Source organism: Bombina bombina, chromosome 4 (genome assembly GCF_027579735.1).
Source record: "Bombina bombina isolate aBomBom1 chromosome 4, aBomBom1.pri, whole genome shotgun sequence".
Lineage (NCBI taxonomy): Eukaryota > Metazoa > Chordata > Amphibia > Anura > Bombinatoridae > Bombina > Bombina bombina.
Window position 1 is genome coordinate 580645119 of NC_069502.1, and position 13726 is coordinate 580658844.

Consider the following 13726-nt stretch of genomic DNA (forward strand, 5'->3'; position numbering starts at 1 on the left):
TGTAACATTTATTATTTAGCATTTAACAAATACTAATGTTTGTTTTTATCCAGTATGATTCCTGGAGATTACTGCTTTACACTTCTCTGTATATAACCCTTTGGTATCCATCTTACATATGGAATTGCTATAGACCCAAAGACAGTTTAATAAGATAATATCTGCTGGTTACTCCCTTCTTACCTAAATGTATTAGCTTAAGACACATGTATAACATTTATAACATTTGTACATGCCTTATTATTTCACCTAAGCATCTAGCTTTATGTCAAGCTCTTTCTCTATCTGCGGATTCCTTATGCACAGTCGCACCTCCTAATTAGACTAAAATAGGGGGTATAGCTGAAAGATACTCATGCCCCCCCCCCCCCCCCCCCATTGAATGAACCTCCTAGTCTAGGAGGGCTACATATGCGGTTTTTCTTGTCCATACCGCAATTCCACCTACTCCCTTGATACTTCTTATTCTTGCATAATACCATAGTGTTGACTCTACTCACCCTATTTAGGTCAGCAGGACTGATCAACATTACATGCTTACTGAGTCTATAATTCTTAAATGTCTTTCAGTTGCCTTCTTTAAAGCTTATAGGATCAAGATAGGGCCAATAAGTGTCCTAATGTGCCAGTTTGAAGGCTTTGCCACAGATTTTATTTTATTTGTAATCAAGGGAGTTTTTGGCTAAACTGTTCTCCTCCTCTACATAACATTCCATTAAAGTGAAGTGACTCAAGAGTAGCCTCTTTGATTGGAGGAGTATGAATATATTCACCTCTACCAATAAATAAAAATGAGGATAATAGAGTTATTGAGTACAATCTATATCTAGTTGCTCTTTGAGTAGGTGAATATCTGTAATACTGTTGAGAAATATTATTGTTTGCCTTTTTTTTATTTGCTTTTCTATTGGTACATCTATATATATATATATATATATATATATATATATATATATATATATATATATAAATCACACAAGGGACTGCACTCTCACACTATAAAAACCCACAGCCCTGGGTTCCCAACAGCATTCACAGACAGTTGCATTTAGGGACTGAGACAGTTATAGTGTGTGTATGTGTATGTGTATATATATATATATATATATATATATAATATATTATAGTCACTGATGTAGGGGCACTCGCAGGATTTAAAACTTATAAACTTTATTCAAAAATACAATTCTTCTTAAAATTCAGATGTTGACGTTTCGGCTCGACATTGAGCCTTTCTCAAGACAACATGTTAATTAGTGTTCACGTGTTGAACGCTCTGGTGCGCATCATAGCTGTCCTCCCAAAAACTGAAGACAGAAGTCAACATGATATATATAGCATCATATTGTAGGTGGTTGTTTGCTTAATTGCTTTAACTGAAGTTGATTTCTGAGAATGCTATTATTATTTAATAGATATCTATATACAATAGTTATGTTTGTATTGTATGATCATCACAAATTTAAAAATAAATTTCCACCTCTTACAGACCTGTTGATATGGAAGACACTGATTTTGACTGTCAGTACTGTAAGGAGTCTCTATATGGAAAAAAATATACTCTCAAAGGTGCCAGTCCCTACTGTGTTAAATGCTATGAAAACCTTTTTGCAAACGTATGTGAAGGATGTAAGAAGCCTATTGAATGTGACTCCAAGGTAATATTATTAGTATGTTCTAAATGCAGATATATGCCATATGTATAGTAACAAAGGGGAGCAAACCTGTGCATATTGTGACATATTTTGGTCTAAGCCATCTAGGTCTTTGCATAGGGCAGCAGAATTTGGGGGACACAAGTTCATCTAGTAAGTATTCTAAGTGAAGTTGTTTTGGGGGGGTTGAAGGCAGTCAAATCAATAGAAGAAACTGGAGGGTTTAGCCCAGTTATGTGTGAGCACCTATAGCTCCTTAAGAGGGTGCCTAGCTGACCCTGGAATTATAATAACATGTTGTGATCCAAGGTGGGATGGATCCAATTGTCTTCCTATATCATTTTTTTGTTTTTTTTATTTTGATTTTTTTCTACATGTTTATTTTTTATGCTTTTGGATTTTTGGGATTATCACAACACTATACAAGGATTAACTGTATTTCACAATTCAGGAGGACTAACATATCACTATATATTCACAGCCCATTTTCTATTTGGATGACTTTTTATTGTAGCCATTCATTGTTGCCATATATCTGATATATATACCTTGGTCTTAACTGCTGTATACAGTTTTATCTAGTTGCGGTCAAATCAATAGAATTAGAACAGCACAAACAATATAATCACCCAAACTGATCAATGCATCTGCTGTTCTTTATGGCTAATATTGCAAATCCCTGACGTGTCATAAAGGCATGCACCCGTCTTTTATTAAATGGTGAGTCCATCTTACTGAACTTGAGTATTGGTTTTCATTTGTTTGTTTTAATTGATAAGTTCTATTCATTAATACAATACTTTCTGCTGCAAATTTAAAAACATACAAGATGTAGATTCTGAAGTTAAAACCTTTACTCATCAGATTTACACTATCCAATAGCCAGCAATGTCTTTGTCAGCTGATTGATTCATGTGTCAGATAAGGTAAGCTAAATGTGTAATATCAATCACCTATAAATAATAGTGCACAAAAAAATAAATAATGATACAAAGTATATTATAATATAAGAAACTTCTGTGAAATACAGTGGATATGTTTGATTCAACTAGAAAAGTGATACGATTCATTCACTGATGTAAATGTAAACCCCAAACAAACATACAATAGCAGTGCTGGATTGGCCCTCTGGTATACTGGTACTTTTCACAGCTGGCTGGTGGGCCTCTGTGGGGCCACATCCTGTCCAGCCCTGTACAATAGTGTGATACTGTATAAACTTAAATACAAAATAAGATTGCCGACCTGATTATGTTGTTAACACCTTTTAATTTCTTTGTGATTATTTGTGTTTTCTATAACCCTTCATGCAACAAAAAAGACTGTAGACAACGCTATATGGAACATAGGTTTATTGAAATAATTAAGTAAATAAGAATTTTTAAGTAACATCAAATTACTCAATATATGTAGCTTCTGTGCCCTCATTCCGTTATATTAAAAATAGTGCACTCACTTGAACAATAGTAGTTCCATTGGTTTACTATAAGGCCCCATTCAGCTTTCCTGGAGGTCCCTCACACTTCTGTACCAAACACAGTATTTTCTTCTAAAGCAACTTGCTTAACTTTGCAAGACTGGACACTCACACAAACTCCTTGTCCATCTTCAACTCGCATTAGTGCTTCTGTATTCAGGTTTTGCCACTCACGTGGTACGGGTATTGGCATTCCAATTCGCTGTAGCTCCAACCATTGATTGGTCTAGTGCCGACTCGGGAAACAATCCGGGAGATGTCATGGAGCTCAGCTGCAGCTGTTAGAGCTCTACCTGCATAACTGGCATTCACAACTTTGAGAATGAAAGGGAGCTCCAATAGTTAAAACTTAGCTTTTATTTTCCATCCAAAAATATAAAAAGTGTAGATGTGCTAACAGGAATTAATGATGAACAATAGTCCCTAGGTCGGTAAACCGGCTGATGCATTTCTGCTGACCACCATATCCATAGCCTTAAAAACCTAACATCTATAGTTTGCTTAAAAACACAATGATTCATCCCAATTAGTCAAATAATTTAAAGACATTGGGATTATTTAAGCCTATAGTTACATACAATACTTTGAGAATGGATTCATTGTTGCTTTCTTATGCTAAATATAATTTATGTCTCACTAATTGAACACACTTGATTAAATCATGGAAAAAATTTGGATTACTACAAACAAACAATATGCAAATTATATACACTAGAAGAGTAGAAGAGCTGAATAATAAATGCTAGCGCAAAACTATTGAACATTGCCAGTAGATAATTAAAACATATTCAGAATTGAGACCCAGAGGAACCTGTGTTCTCAATCTAAATGTCCAATACATTTCTTGGATTGACAAGATCTGGAACCTGTCTCCTCCTGTCTCCTCCACTTTTTTTTTTTTTTTTTTTTTTATTCCCTCAATTGACATCCTTCTTAATGAGGATGCTTATTTATTACAAAATGTTGTACCAATGATGTGCTGCATTTTCCAATACTAATAGTGGACAAATGTTCTTGAATAGGAGAATGGACCTCCCAGTCATGAGGCCCACGTATTGGAGAGTAAATTCTGCACACCATATAAGATAAATAACATAGATTGACCTGCAATTGAGAAAGTTTTTTTACCTGAAAATTCTCCCCTGTAACCAATGATGCAAAAGAGAAAGCTATATGCACATGCTCACATGCTTAACACTGTTGATTTTCACATCTGAACATATCCCTAAAGGGAACCCAAGATGAAGGAATGGTGGTACTTGTTTGCTTTAATTGAGATAGAGAAAAGATGTTACCCAAATATCTATTTCTCCTGTAAGAGACATTACATCCATCTCTAACATCACTCACCAAACCATCATCAGCGCCCATGATTTGGAAATGTTTCCTTACTATTTTACAAATCTCTTTATATTGGGCTAAATAGTTTGTGACAAATGTCACACCCTTAAAGGGATTTATTTTCCATGCTTGATTACAGAGAAGTAACCGCCTATCCATAGACATCACTCTAGCTCTCTGAATTACTTAGGTAGTGCAACCTCTATCTCTAAGCCATCCAGCTAGGAGGTCAGTGTGGCTTTCAAAACTTTGTGTGTCAGGACAGTTTCTCTTTAACCTTTGTAAACTGGCCTTTGACCACTGAGTAAGGAATGTGTTTGGGATGACAGCTGCTCACGTGGAGTAACCAATTTCAAGAAATTGGTTGCCTATACACCTCAGACTTTATAGATCCCAGACAAGTTCCTTAGCAAGCTCAAATCAAGGAAATGTAAGGAAGAGCTGTAAAACTGGTAGGGAAATTTAAGCCACAGTCATTTCTGTTCATTACATCAACAAAATCTTTAGGACTCTTCTTGCTCCAATAAATCGTCAATGGAGTAAAGTTAAAACAAAATTGATTGTTTATAGGGATTACTATCTGCATAGAAATAATTATCTAGCAGGTTGCAAAATCTTTTTATTGCCTCTTTTATATCTGTCCCTAATTGTCCTCAGCAGAAGATATAGATAAGGGGAAAACCTAGGTATAAATGTGGCAGCACACATTTTGTAGAAAAATAACATACTTTATAGAAACTAAACCTTTACACTTATATCTTCAATATTTAAACAACTAATATACACTATAAAGATACCTGGCCATGAGGTTGTTTTTAGCTTGTTGGACATCCCAATCCAAAACTATGGGCATTTATATGGAATTGCTCTTTCCCCCTTTGTGGTTATAACAACCACAAATGATATTGGATGAGTAGGTCTGGCTCACAATCGGAATTCCAATGTATCCCAAAATTCAGTGGGGCTTAGGTCAGGGCTCTGTACAGGCCACTCAAGTTCCTCCACACCAACTTTGTACACATGTTTGTCTAGGGAATGTTCATGGCTATGTGCTGGATTGTATGCACCTGCTATCAATGGTTGTGGCTGAAACACCTGAACTCAATAATTAATAGGGGCCTCCACATACTTTTTTTCCATATAGTGTAAAAAAATACATCTACTAATTATTATGCTTTGCATATAACATTATACCTAGCATGCATCTTAGTGTTTAAAATCATCATTTTAATGTAAAGGGACACTGTAGTCAGAAAACAAAGTACAATATTTGAAAAAAGAATAGATGAAATAGTATTTTTTCAATATATATGTATTACATTTTTTTGCAGCTAAAGTTGTTAAAATTGAGAGTGAACTTGCCTGTGATGTCATTTCCTGTAATGAACTGTATAATACTATAGTATTGTTTCTTCTCCACAAAGCTCCCTAACCAGCTGTAGTACATGTATAGCGCCACCTGCTCAGCTACCAGGAACCACTGACTGTGGCAGTACTATTTGTGCAAAGTATGTTTAGTACACATTAGAAGGCAGCAGATTCCTGTCTTACTTTAGCATTAATAAGGCAATTCTCTCCTGTCAACTAAGATGGTCTGGTCGTGAGACACACAATGTCCTGTATTTTGTCACGGTCGCCTGGTGACTGTTGTTACTAACATGATGCATATTGTACAGATCGTTGTGCAGCACAGACAGGACCCTCCCCCTTACAAAGCCAGCCTGCTCCTCCCCTAGTTACAAATGTTTTGATGAAATAGCTAGAGGGGGCGGAGATCCTGCCCACCAGCTGCTCTCACTTTAGTATACAGTTAGAGCAGACGCCCTACGGCTGCAAGTTCTCACAAGAACTTGCTCGCCGTCATTTATCAAGCAGCGGTCACCAGACCGCTGCTTCCTTAGCCTCTTCGCCACCTCTAATGTGGCGAAATTCAATCTCCTTGGTCTAGCCCGAGGAGATTGACAGCTCCTGCCTGCGCGTGATTGGCTTGCGCGGGCAGGGGGCGGGATTGCACGCAAGCGCAAAATTTCGCTCGTGTGCAATGCCGAATACCTGCGAGTATTTTTGCCCCGCCACAGGCGAGCTGAGGCGTACAGGGGCGCATATACGCGCCCTGTACGCCTCAGCTTTAATAAATCTAGCCCTAAGAGACTGGTGTCATTTTACATTGTACAATGGTATCAATGGTAAGATTTATGGTAACTTCACAATGGGATCAGTGTTTACTTTTAACTGTGGTAAGTGGCGCTCAAACAATACTAATGTTCTAACGGGGAATAGTAAAGTCAACTTTAATGGATTGGAGAGAGCTTGTAATTTTAAACAGATTTTCAGTTAACTTCTGTTATCAATTCTCCTTAGTTTTCTTGGTATCCTTTGTTAAATAGTGACCCTAGCTGAGCTAAGGGGCGTGCACATGTCTCTAGCCATTGGGTCGCAGTATTATCAACATTGTTTAAAGCAATGTTTTAAATAGATACAAACACTGCTTCCATAGACTGCTAAAGACAAATACACGCTCCTGTGCTCTTCTCAGCCTGCCTAGCTTTACTCCTCAACAAAGGATATCAAGAGGACAGAGCATTTCATAATAGAAGCAAACTGGAAATTTGTTTAATATCATATGCCCTATCTGAATCATGAAAGTTTAAGTTTGAATTTTCTGTCCCTTTAAAGGGACACTGAACCCAAATTTCTTCTTTTGTGAGTCAGATAGAGCATGCAATTTTAAGCAACTTTCTAATTCACTCCTATTATCAATTTTTCTTCGTTCTCTTGGTATCTTTATCTGAAAAAGAAGACATCTAAGCTAAGGAGCCAGCCAATTTTTGGTTCACACACTGGACAGCACTTGTTTATTGGTGGGTGAATTTATCCACCAATCAGCAAGAACAACCCAGGTTGTTCACCAAAAATGGGCCGGCATCCTAACTTACATTCTTGCTATTCAAATAAAGATACCAAGAGAATGAAGAAAATTTGATAATAGGAGTAAATTAGAAAGTTGCTTAAAATTGCATGCTCTATCCAAATCAAAAAGAAAAAAATTTGGGTTCAGTGTCCCTTTAAATATAAAATCAAGAAGATAATAATGTATTTTTACTATATACAGCAAACATTCTGCAAATCTTCTGTATTTTATTTAAAGAATGAATCCTGGCACATAATAATGCAAATGTTATAAGGTGCAGCTAGTCACCTGTTCCTTGCAACCATTGCTATGTGTTTTTGAGTTTGAACATTTTATTTTTCTTTAAGGATTTTGCATACAAAGACCGTCACTGGCATGAAGCTTGTTTCAAGTGTGCCAAATGTAGCCATTCTCTGGTTGAGAAACCTTTTGCTGCCAAGGATGAACTCCTGCTGTGCAATGAGTGCTATTCTAATGAGTATTCCTCTAAATGTTTTGACTGCAAGGGAACCATAATGCCTGGTAATATTGCATTACAAGTATACTTCAGTAGTTATTAACAAACATTATTTAACTAAATTCATTTCTAATGTAATTATGTTTCTTGTTTATATAAAACACTAATCTTAACTAATGTATACATATTACAATTTTGATGTTTAATGCACACAGTAATGTTTTCTATTTCATGTTAAGCCTTCATCCTTGCATCCAGACAAGAAAAGACTATCGTCTAGTGTGTGTCCCAAATTCTAAAGATACATAAATGGCTATCTGAAATATAAAAACATACTAAAAATAATAGTTATAAAAACAGCACTTTGTTAATCACTGTCCTTTTTCTATGCGCCACAACACTCTTTCCTATTCAGCATGTTTAATGAGAGAAATGTATAAATGAGTGATTAGCACTCTTAAGCTGCAGCATGCTGGGCATTGTAGTTTTTCATGTTGTAGACTAGGAGGGTGAAGTAGGCCTCCACTGATGAGTATAGCTGGAATGTGCTCTATGAGGAGCTGGCAGCATGGTTGTAAGACAAGGATGGCATGCCATCAAAATCATTGGCATGCCACAGGTCTGCCACCCCTGATATAGTGGCTATAATACATAACAATGGCTGTCACTATTAAAGGGACAGGCTACTCCAAAAATTATTATTTTTTAAAAGATAGATAACGCCTTAACTACCCATTCCCCAGCTTTGCACAACCAACATATTATATTAATATACTTTATAACCTTTAAACCTCTAAATTTGTGCCTGTCTCTAAGCCACTACAGGCAGCCTCTTATGGCAGTGCATTTTTATAGCTTTTCATTTCAAGACACTGCTAGTTCATGTGTGCCATATAGATGACATTGTGCTCACTCCTGTGGAGTTATTCATGAGCCAGCACTGATTTGCTAAAATGCAAGTCTGTAAATTGCATTGAGCACTACAGACTGCCTCTTATCACAGTGCTTTTTTATAGCTTTTTACACCAAGGCACTGCTAATTCATGTGTGCCAGGATAGATAACATTGTGCTCACTCCCGTGGAGTTATTCATGAGCCAACACTGATTGGCTAAAATGCAAGTCTGTAAATAGCACTAAGCACTATTGACCACCTCATATCACAGTACATTTTTATAGCTTTACACAGCAAGACACTGCTAGTTCATGTGTGTCATTTAGATAATGCTGTGCCATAGAGTTATTCATGATCCAGCACTGACTGGCTAAAATGCAAGTCTGTAAATAACACTGAGCACTACAGACTACCTCTTATTACAGTGCATTTGTATAGCTTTTCACAGCAAGACACTGCTAGTGCATGTGTGCCATATAGATAACATTGTGATCCCTCCCGTGGAGTTATTCATGAGCCAGCACTGATTGGCTTCAATGCAAGTCTGTAAATAGCACTTAGTTAAGGAGACAGTCTGCAGAGGTTTAGATACAAGGTAATCACAGAGGTAAAATGTATATTAATATAACAGTGTTGGTTGTGCAAAACTGGGGAATGGATAATAAAGAGATTATCTATATTGTAGACTGTCCCTTTAAATAAATAATTGCAACCACATTTTTTATGCAGAGCCAATGCAATATTTTTCTCTCATTTCTTTTAGGATCCCGTAAAATAGAATATAAAGGATGTAACTGGCATGAAACCTGCTTCATCTGCCATAATTGTAGGCACCCGATAGGAGCCAAACCTTTTGTTCCAAAGCAGCTAAGCATTTATTGTGTGTCATGCTATGAGAAAAAATACGCAAATCAGTGCACATCCTGTAAGAAGGTAAGCAGGGCCCAAAAAAATTGCTATTTCAGTTAACATCCATGTTTCTTTATTACATGTTTAAGTATAAGGAGTTCTAGTGTTACGTTAGACTGCACAGGGAATTCTAGTAGTTCCTAGATATAGAATAACAAATGTATTATATAGGAGGGAAATCACGCTATCTGTGCTTGTCTGTAGTGTTTTTCTTTAAAGGGACAGTCAAGTGAAAATCAAACTCTCAATTCAGATAGATCATGCAAGTTTACACAACTTTCAAATGTACTTCAGTTAGCAAATTAACTTAATTCTTCTGGTATTGTTTGTTAAAGACAGATAGCTCCGCATGCTAAGGCACTATGGCTGAGCCCTGTAGCAACCCAAGGGTTGCAGGTTCGATCCCCTCAGCCTTTCAGCCTTCTGAGGTCGATAAAATGAGCAGCGCCTTGAAACCCTAACGGGTGATTACCTGTGCTTTACAAGTACCCAATACATACATACAAAGAGTAATAGTAGGTTTGCTCAAAGGTAACTAGATGTTATTGTATAAATTCCCATAAAGAAATACATACAGGATTTTTCCAATTTTTAGTCTCCTGCTTACCCATTAATTTGGTTGCTGCATGAAGGGTAATAATGTTAAATATAAGATTGAAGTACTGCAATAGAACATGCAACATGTTTAAGAACATGCAACATTTTAGTAGACTGCCTCTCATGTTAAACTTTGACTGAGGGCAAGCGTTATCAGTTTGCAAGCAGACAGGATTCACATCACATGTTGTTAACCTGTCCACATTTTATTGCAAATTGTGGGACAAATGTGTTCCCCATATTTATCATTGCACAAGGGAACAACCGTGCAATACTGCTACCCATACCCTCATGCAACCAATTGTGTGAGAGTAGGGTTTGTCAAGCACCCTGGCTGAATTAATCCAGGGTGATTTTCATCCCCCAACACCAGTTTGGTGGAGAGGGTTTATGAAGCTTCCTTGTGCGAACCTGCAACCGATCTGGCCATTCGCCCAATAATAAATCTTGCCTTAAGTGTTGGTTGAACCAGCAATGGTGATAAGTTGGAGAAGGTTACCATAATAAATAGAAAACAAACAGTAAAGTCAAAATTAAACTTCCATGAATCAAGCAGAGCCTGCAATGGTAAACAACTTTTCCATTTTCCTAATTCGGTTGGTATCCTTTGTTAAACAGCATATTGAGGTAGGTCCAGGAGCTTGGACATGTGTTAAAGGGACATGAAAGCCAAGAAATGTATTTCATGATTCAGTTAGAGCATACATTTGTTAACAACTTTCCAATTTACTTCTGTTATTAATTGTGCTTCATTTTCGTAGTATCCTTATTATTGGTTATTTGTAGAGCGGCAACAGATTCTGCAGCGCTATAAACATAGGCGGTATACAAGTTAGCATTTATAGGGATAAATGGGTAGAGAGCCCTGCTGCTAGTTGCACTGTTGCAGTCAGCTCTTATGAAGGTGATCTGCAAACAGTTGGACTCGGGGGTTCATGGCAGATAGTAATGGAGGAGGGGAACTGGTATTAGGAAAGGTTAGTGTAGGTTGTATGCATCCCTGAACAGTAGAGTTTTTAGGGAGCGCTTGAAGCTTTCAAAACTAAGGGAGAGTCTTGTGGAGCAAGGCAGAGAGTTCCACAAGATGGGAGCCTGTCTGGGGAAGTCCTGTAAATGGGAATGTGAGGAGGTAACAAGAGAGGAAGAGAGTAGGAGGTCGAGAGCAGAGAGAAGGGGATGGGAGGAAAGTATCTGGAGACAAGGTCTGAGATGTAGGGGGAGCAGTGCAGTTTAGGGCCTTGTATGTCAGATTCAGAATTTTGTATTTAATCCTGGAGGCAAGAGGAAGCCTGTGAAGAGATTGGCAGAGAGGTGCAGCAGATGAAGAGCAACGTGTAAGGAAGATGAGCCTGGCAGAGGCATTCATTATGGATTGTAAAGGAGCTAGGTGGCAGCTAGGGAGACCAGAGAGGACGGAGTTGCAGTAGTTGAGGCGGGAAAGGATGAGAGAGTGGATTCAAATCTTAGTTGTGTCTTGTTTAAGGAAATGTCTAATTTTAGAGATGTTTTTAAGGTGGAAGTGGCAGGATTTAGCCAAGGACTGAATGTGAGGAGTGAAAGAAAGATCTGAGTCAAATGTGACCCCAAGACATCGGACATGCGGGGTAGCAGTAATGATGGAGTTGTCAAGAGTTATAGAGAGATGGGGGTGGAGATTTTAGAAGGAGGAGGGAAAATAAGGAGCTCAGTTTTGCAGAGATTTAGCTTAAGGTAGTGAGAGGACATCCAGGAAGAGATGTAAGAAAGACAGTGACACAGGTTAGCAAGGAAGGAGAAAGGTCTGGTGCAGAGAGGTAGATTTGGGTGTCGTCAGCATACAGATGATATTGAAACCTGTGGGACTTTATTAAGAAACCTAATGATGATGTGTAGATTGAGAAGAGAAGGGGACTGAGAACAGAGCCTTGCGGTACCCCAACAGAAAGTGGTGAAGAGGCAGAGGAAGCCCCAGAGAAGGCTACACTAAAAGTATGTTTAGACAGGTAGGAAAATAACCACGAGTGGGCTGTGTCACAAATGCCAAAGGATTGGAGGGTTTGGAGCAAAAGAGCGTGGTCGACAGTATCAAAGCTGCAGACAGATTAAGGAGGATAAGCAGAGAGAGGTGGCCTTTAGATTTTGCTGTAAGTAGGTAATTGGTAACCCTAATGATTGCAGTCTCTGTGGAGTGATGGGGGCGAAATCCAGATTGCAGTGGGTCAAGGAGGCAGTTCAAAAAGCTTTGAGGCAAGAGGAAGTAGGGAAATAGGGTGGTAGTTGGATCAAGAGAAGGTTTTTTGAGGATGGGTGTGACCAGCGCATGTTTTAGAGATAAGGGAAATATACCGGTGCTGAGGGACAGGTTGAAAATGTGTGAGTATAGGGGTAAGTGTAGAAGAGAGGGAGGGGAGTAGCTGTTAGGGGGATGGAGTCGAGGGGACAGATAGTGAGGTGAGAGCACAGTATAAGTGCAGAAACTTCTTCCTCAGTAACAGGGGCGAAAAAGCTAAATATATGGGTTTTGCTTGATTGCAAGCTTTTGAGGGGGTGAGAGACTGGAAGTATGTTGGGAGCTGATTTAGTTTCTGATGGAATTGATTTTGTTGTTGAAGTGGCTGGCAAAATCTTGAACTGAGAGAGAAATTGTATTAGGAGGTGGGCGGAGAAGAATATTGAAAGTGGAGCAGACGTTTTCGGTTTCAAGAAAAAGAGATAAGAGTAGAAAAGCAATGTTACTTAAGAAGATTAAGGGCAGAGTAGTAGGAGTTCAAGATGAACTTCTAGTGAAGAAAGGACCAATGTAAAGGTGGAATTATAGTGGCAGATGGATTGGTCAGGGCAGGAAAAGGAGGAGATGGATGAGAGGGGAAGTTCGAGAGAACTAGCGAGCTACTGCTGATCTAATAACATAATGCTTCTATGAAGTTTGGTGTGAGGGGTAGAAGGAGGGGGAGTTGTAGGGAGGGATGAGATGTTGCAAGTGAGTAGATGATGGTCAGAAAGAGGAAAATGGGAGTTTGTGAAGTCTGAAATAGTGCATCGATAGCTAAAGATCAGATCAAGGGAGTGACCATCTTTGTGAGTGGGAGAGTCAGCCCATTGTGACAGACCGAAAGAGGAAGTGAGTTGCAGAAGTTGTTTTGCAGAGGAGGCCGTGGGATTGTCAAGAGAGATGTTGAAGTTGCCAAGAATGAGGGCAGGGGTGTCTGAGAAAGGAAATAGGGTAGACAGGCAGCAAAGTGATTTAAAAATTAATTTGGGAAGCCAGGAGGGCGGTATATGACTACAACATGTATAGAGAGGGGAGAGAATAAGTGAATCATGTGAGTTTCAAATGAGGAAAATGTGAGGGAAGAGATGGGTTGAATTAGTTGAAAGGTGCAATGAGAGGAAAGTAAAATACCTACACCACGTCCTTGTCTATTACCAGATCTAGGAGTGTGGCTGAAGTGGAGACCCCCATGTGACAGTGCAGCAGTGGGTGCTGTACCTAAAGGAGAGAGCCA

The 13726-nt window shown here is 38.5% G+C and overlaps 1 protein-coding gene across 1 annotated transcript in view; it reads left to right on the forward strand.

Moving 5' to 3' along the window:
- Positions 1-1495: 1495 nt before the first annotated feature.
- The window catches only part of FHL5 (four and a half LIM domains 5), a 16573-nt gene continuing 4342 nt past the window's right edge, over positions 1496-13726 (forward strand). Inside the window, exons 1-3 of the mRNA XM_053709100.1 lie at positions 1496-1658; positions 7732-7906; positions 9499-9668. Of these exons, the coding sequence (XP_053565075.1) occupies positions 1500-1658; positions 7732-7906; positions 9499-9668 (504 nt within the window). The 5' untranslated portion in view covers positions 1496-1499. The remainder of the gene's footprint in view (positions 1659-7731; positions 7907-9498; positions 9669-13726) is intronic.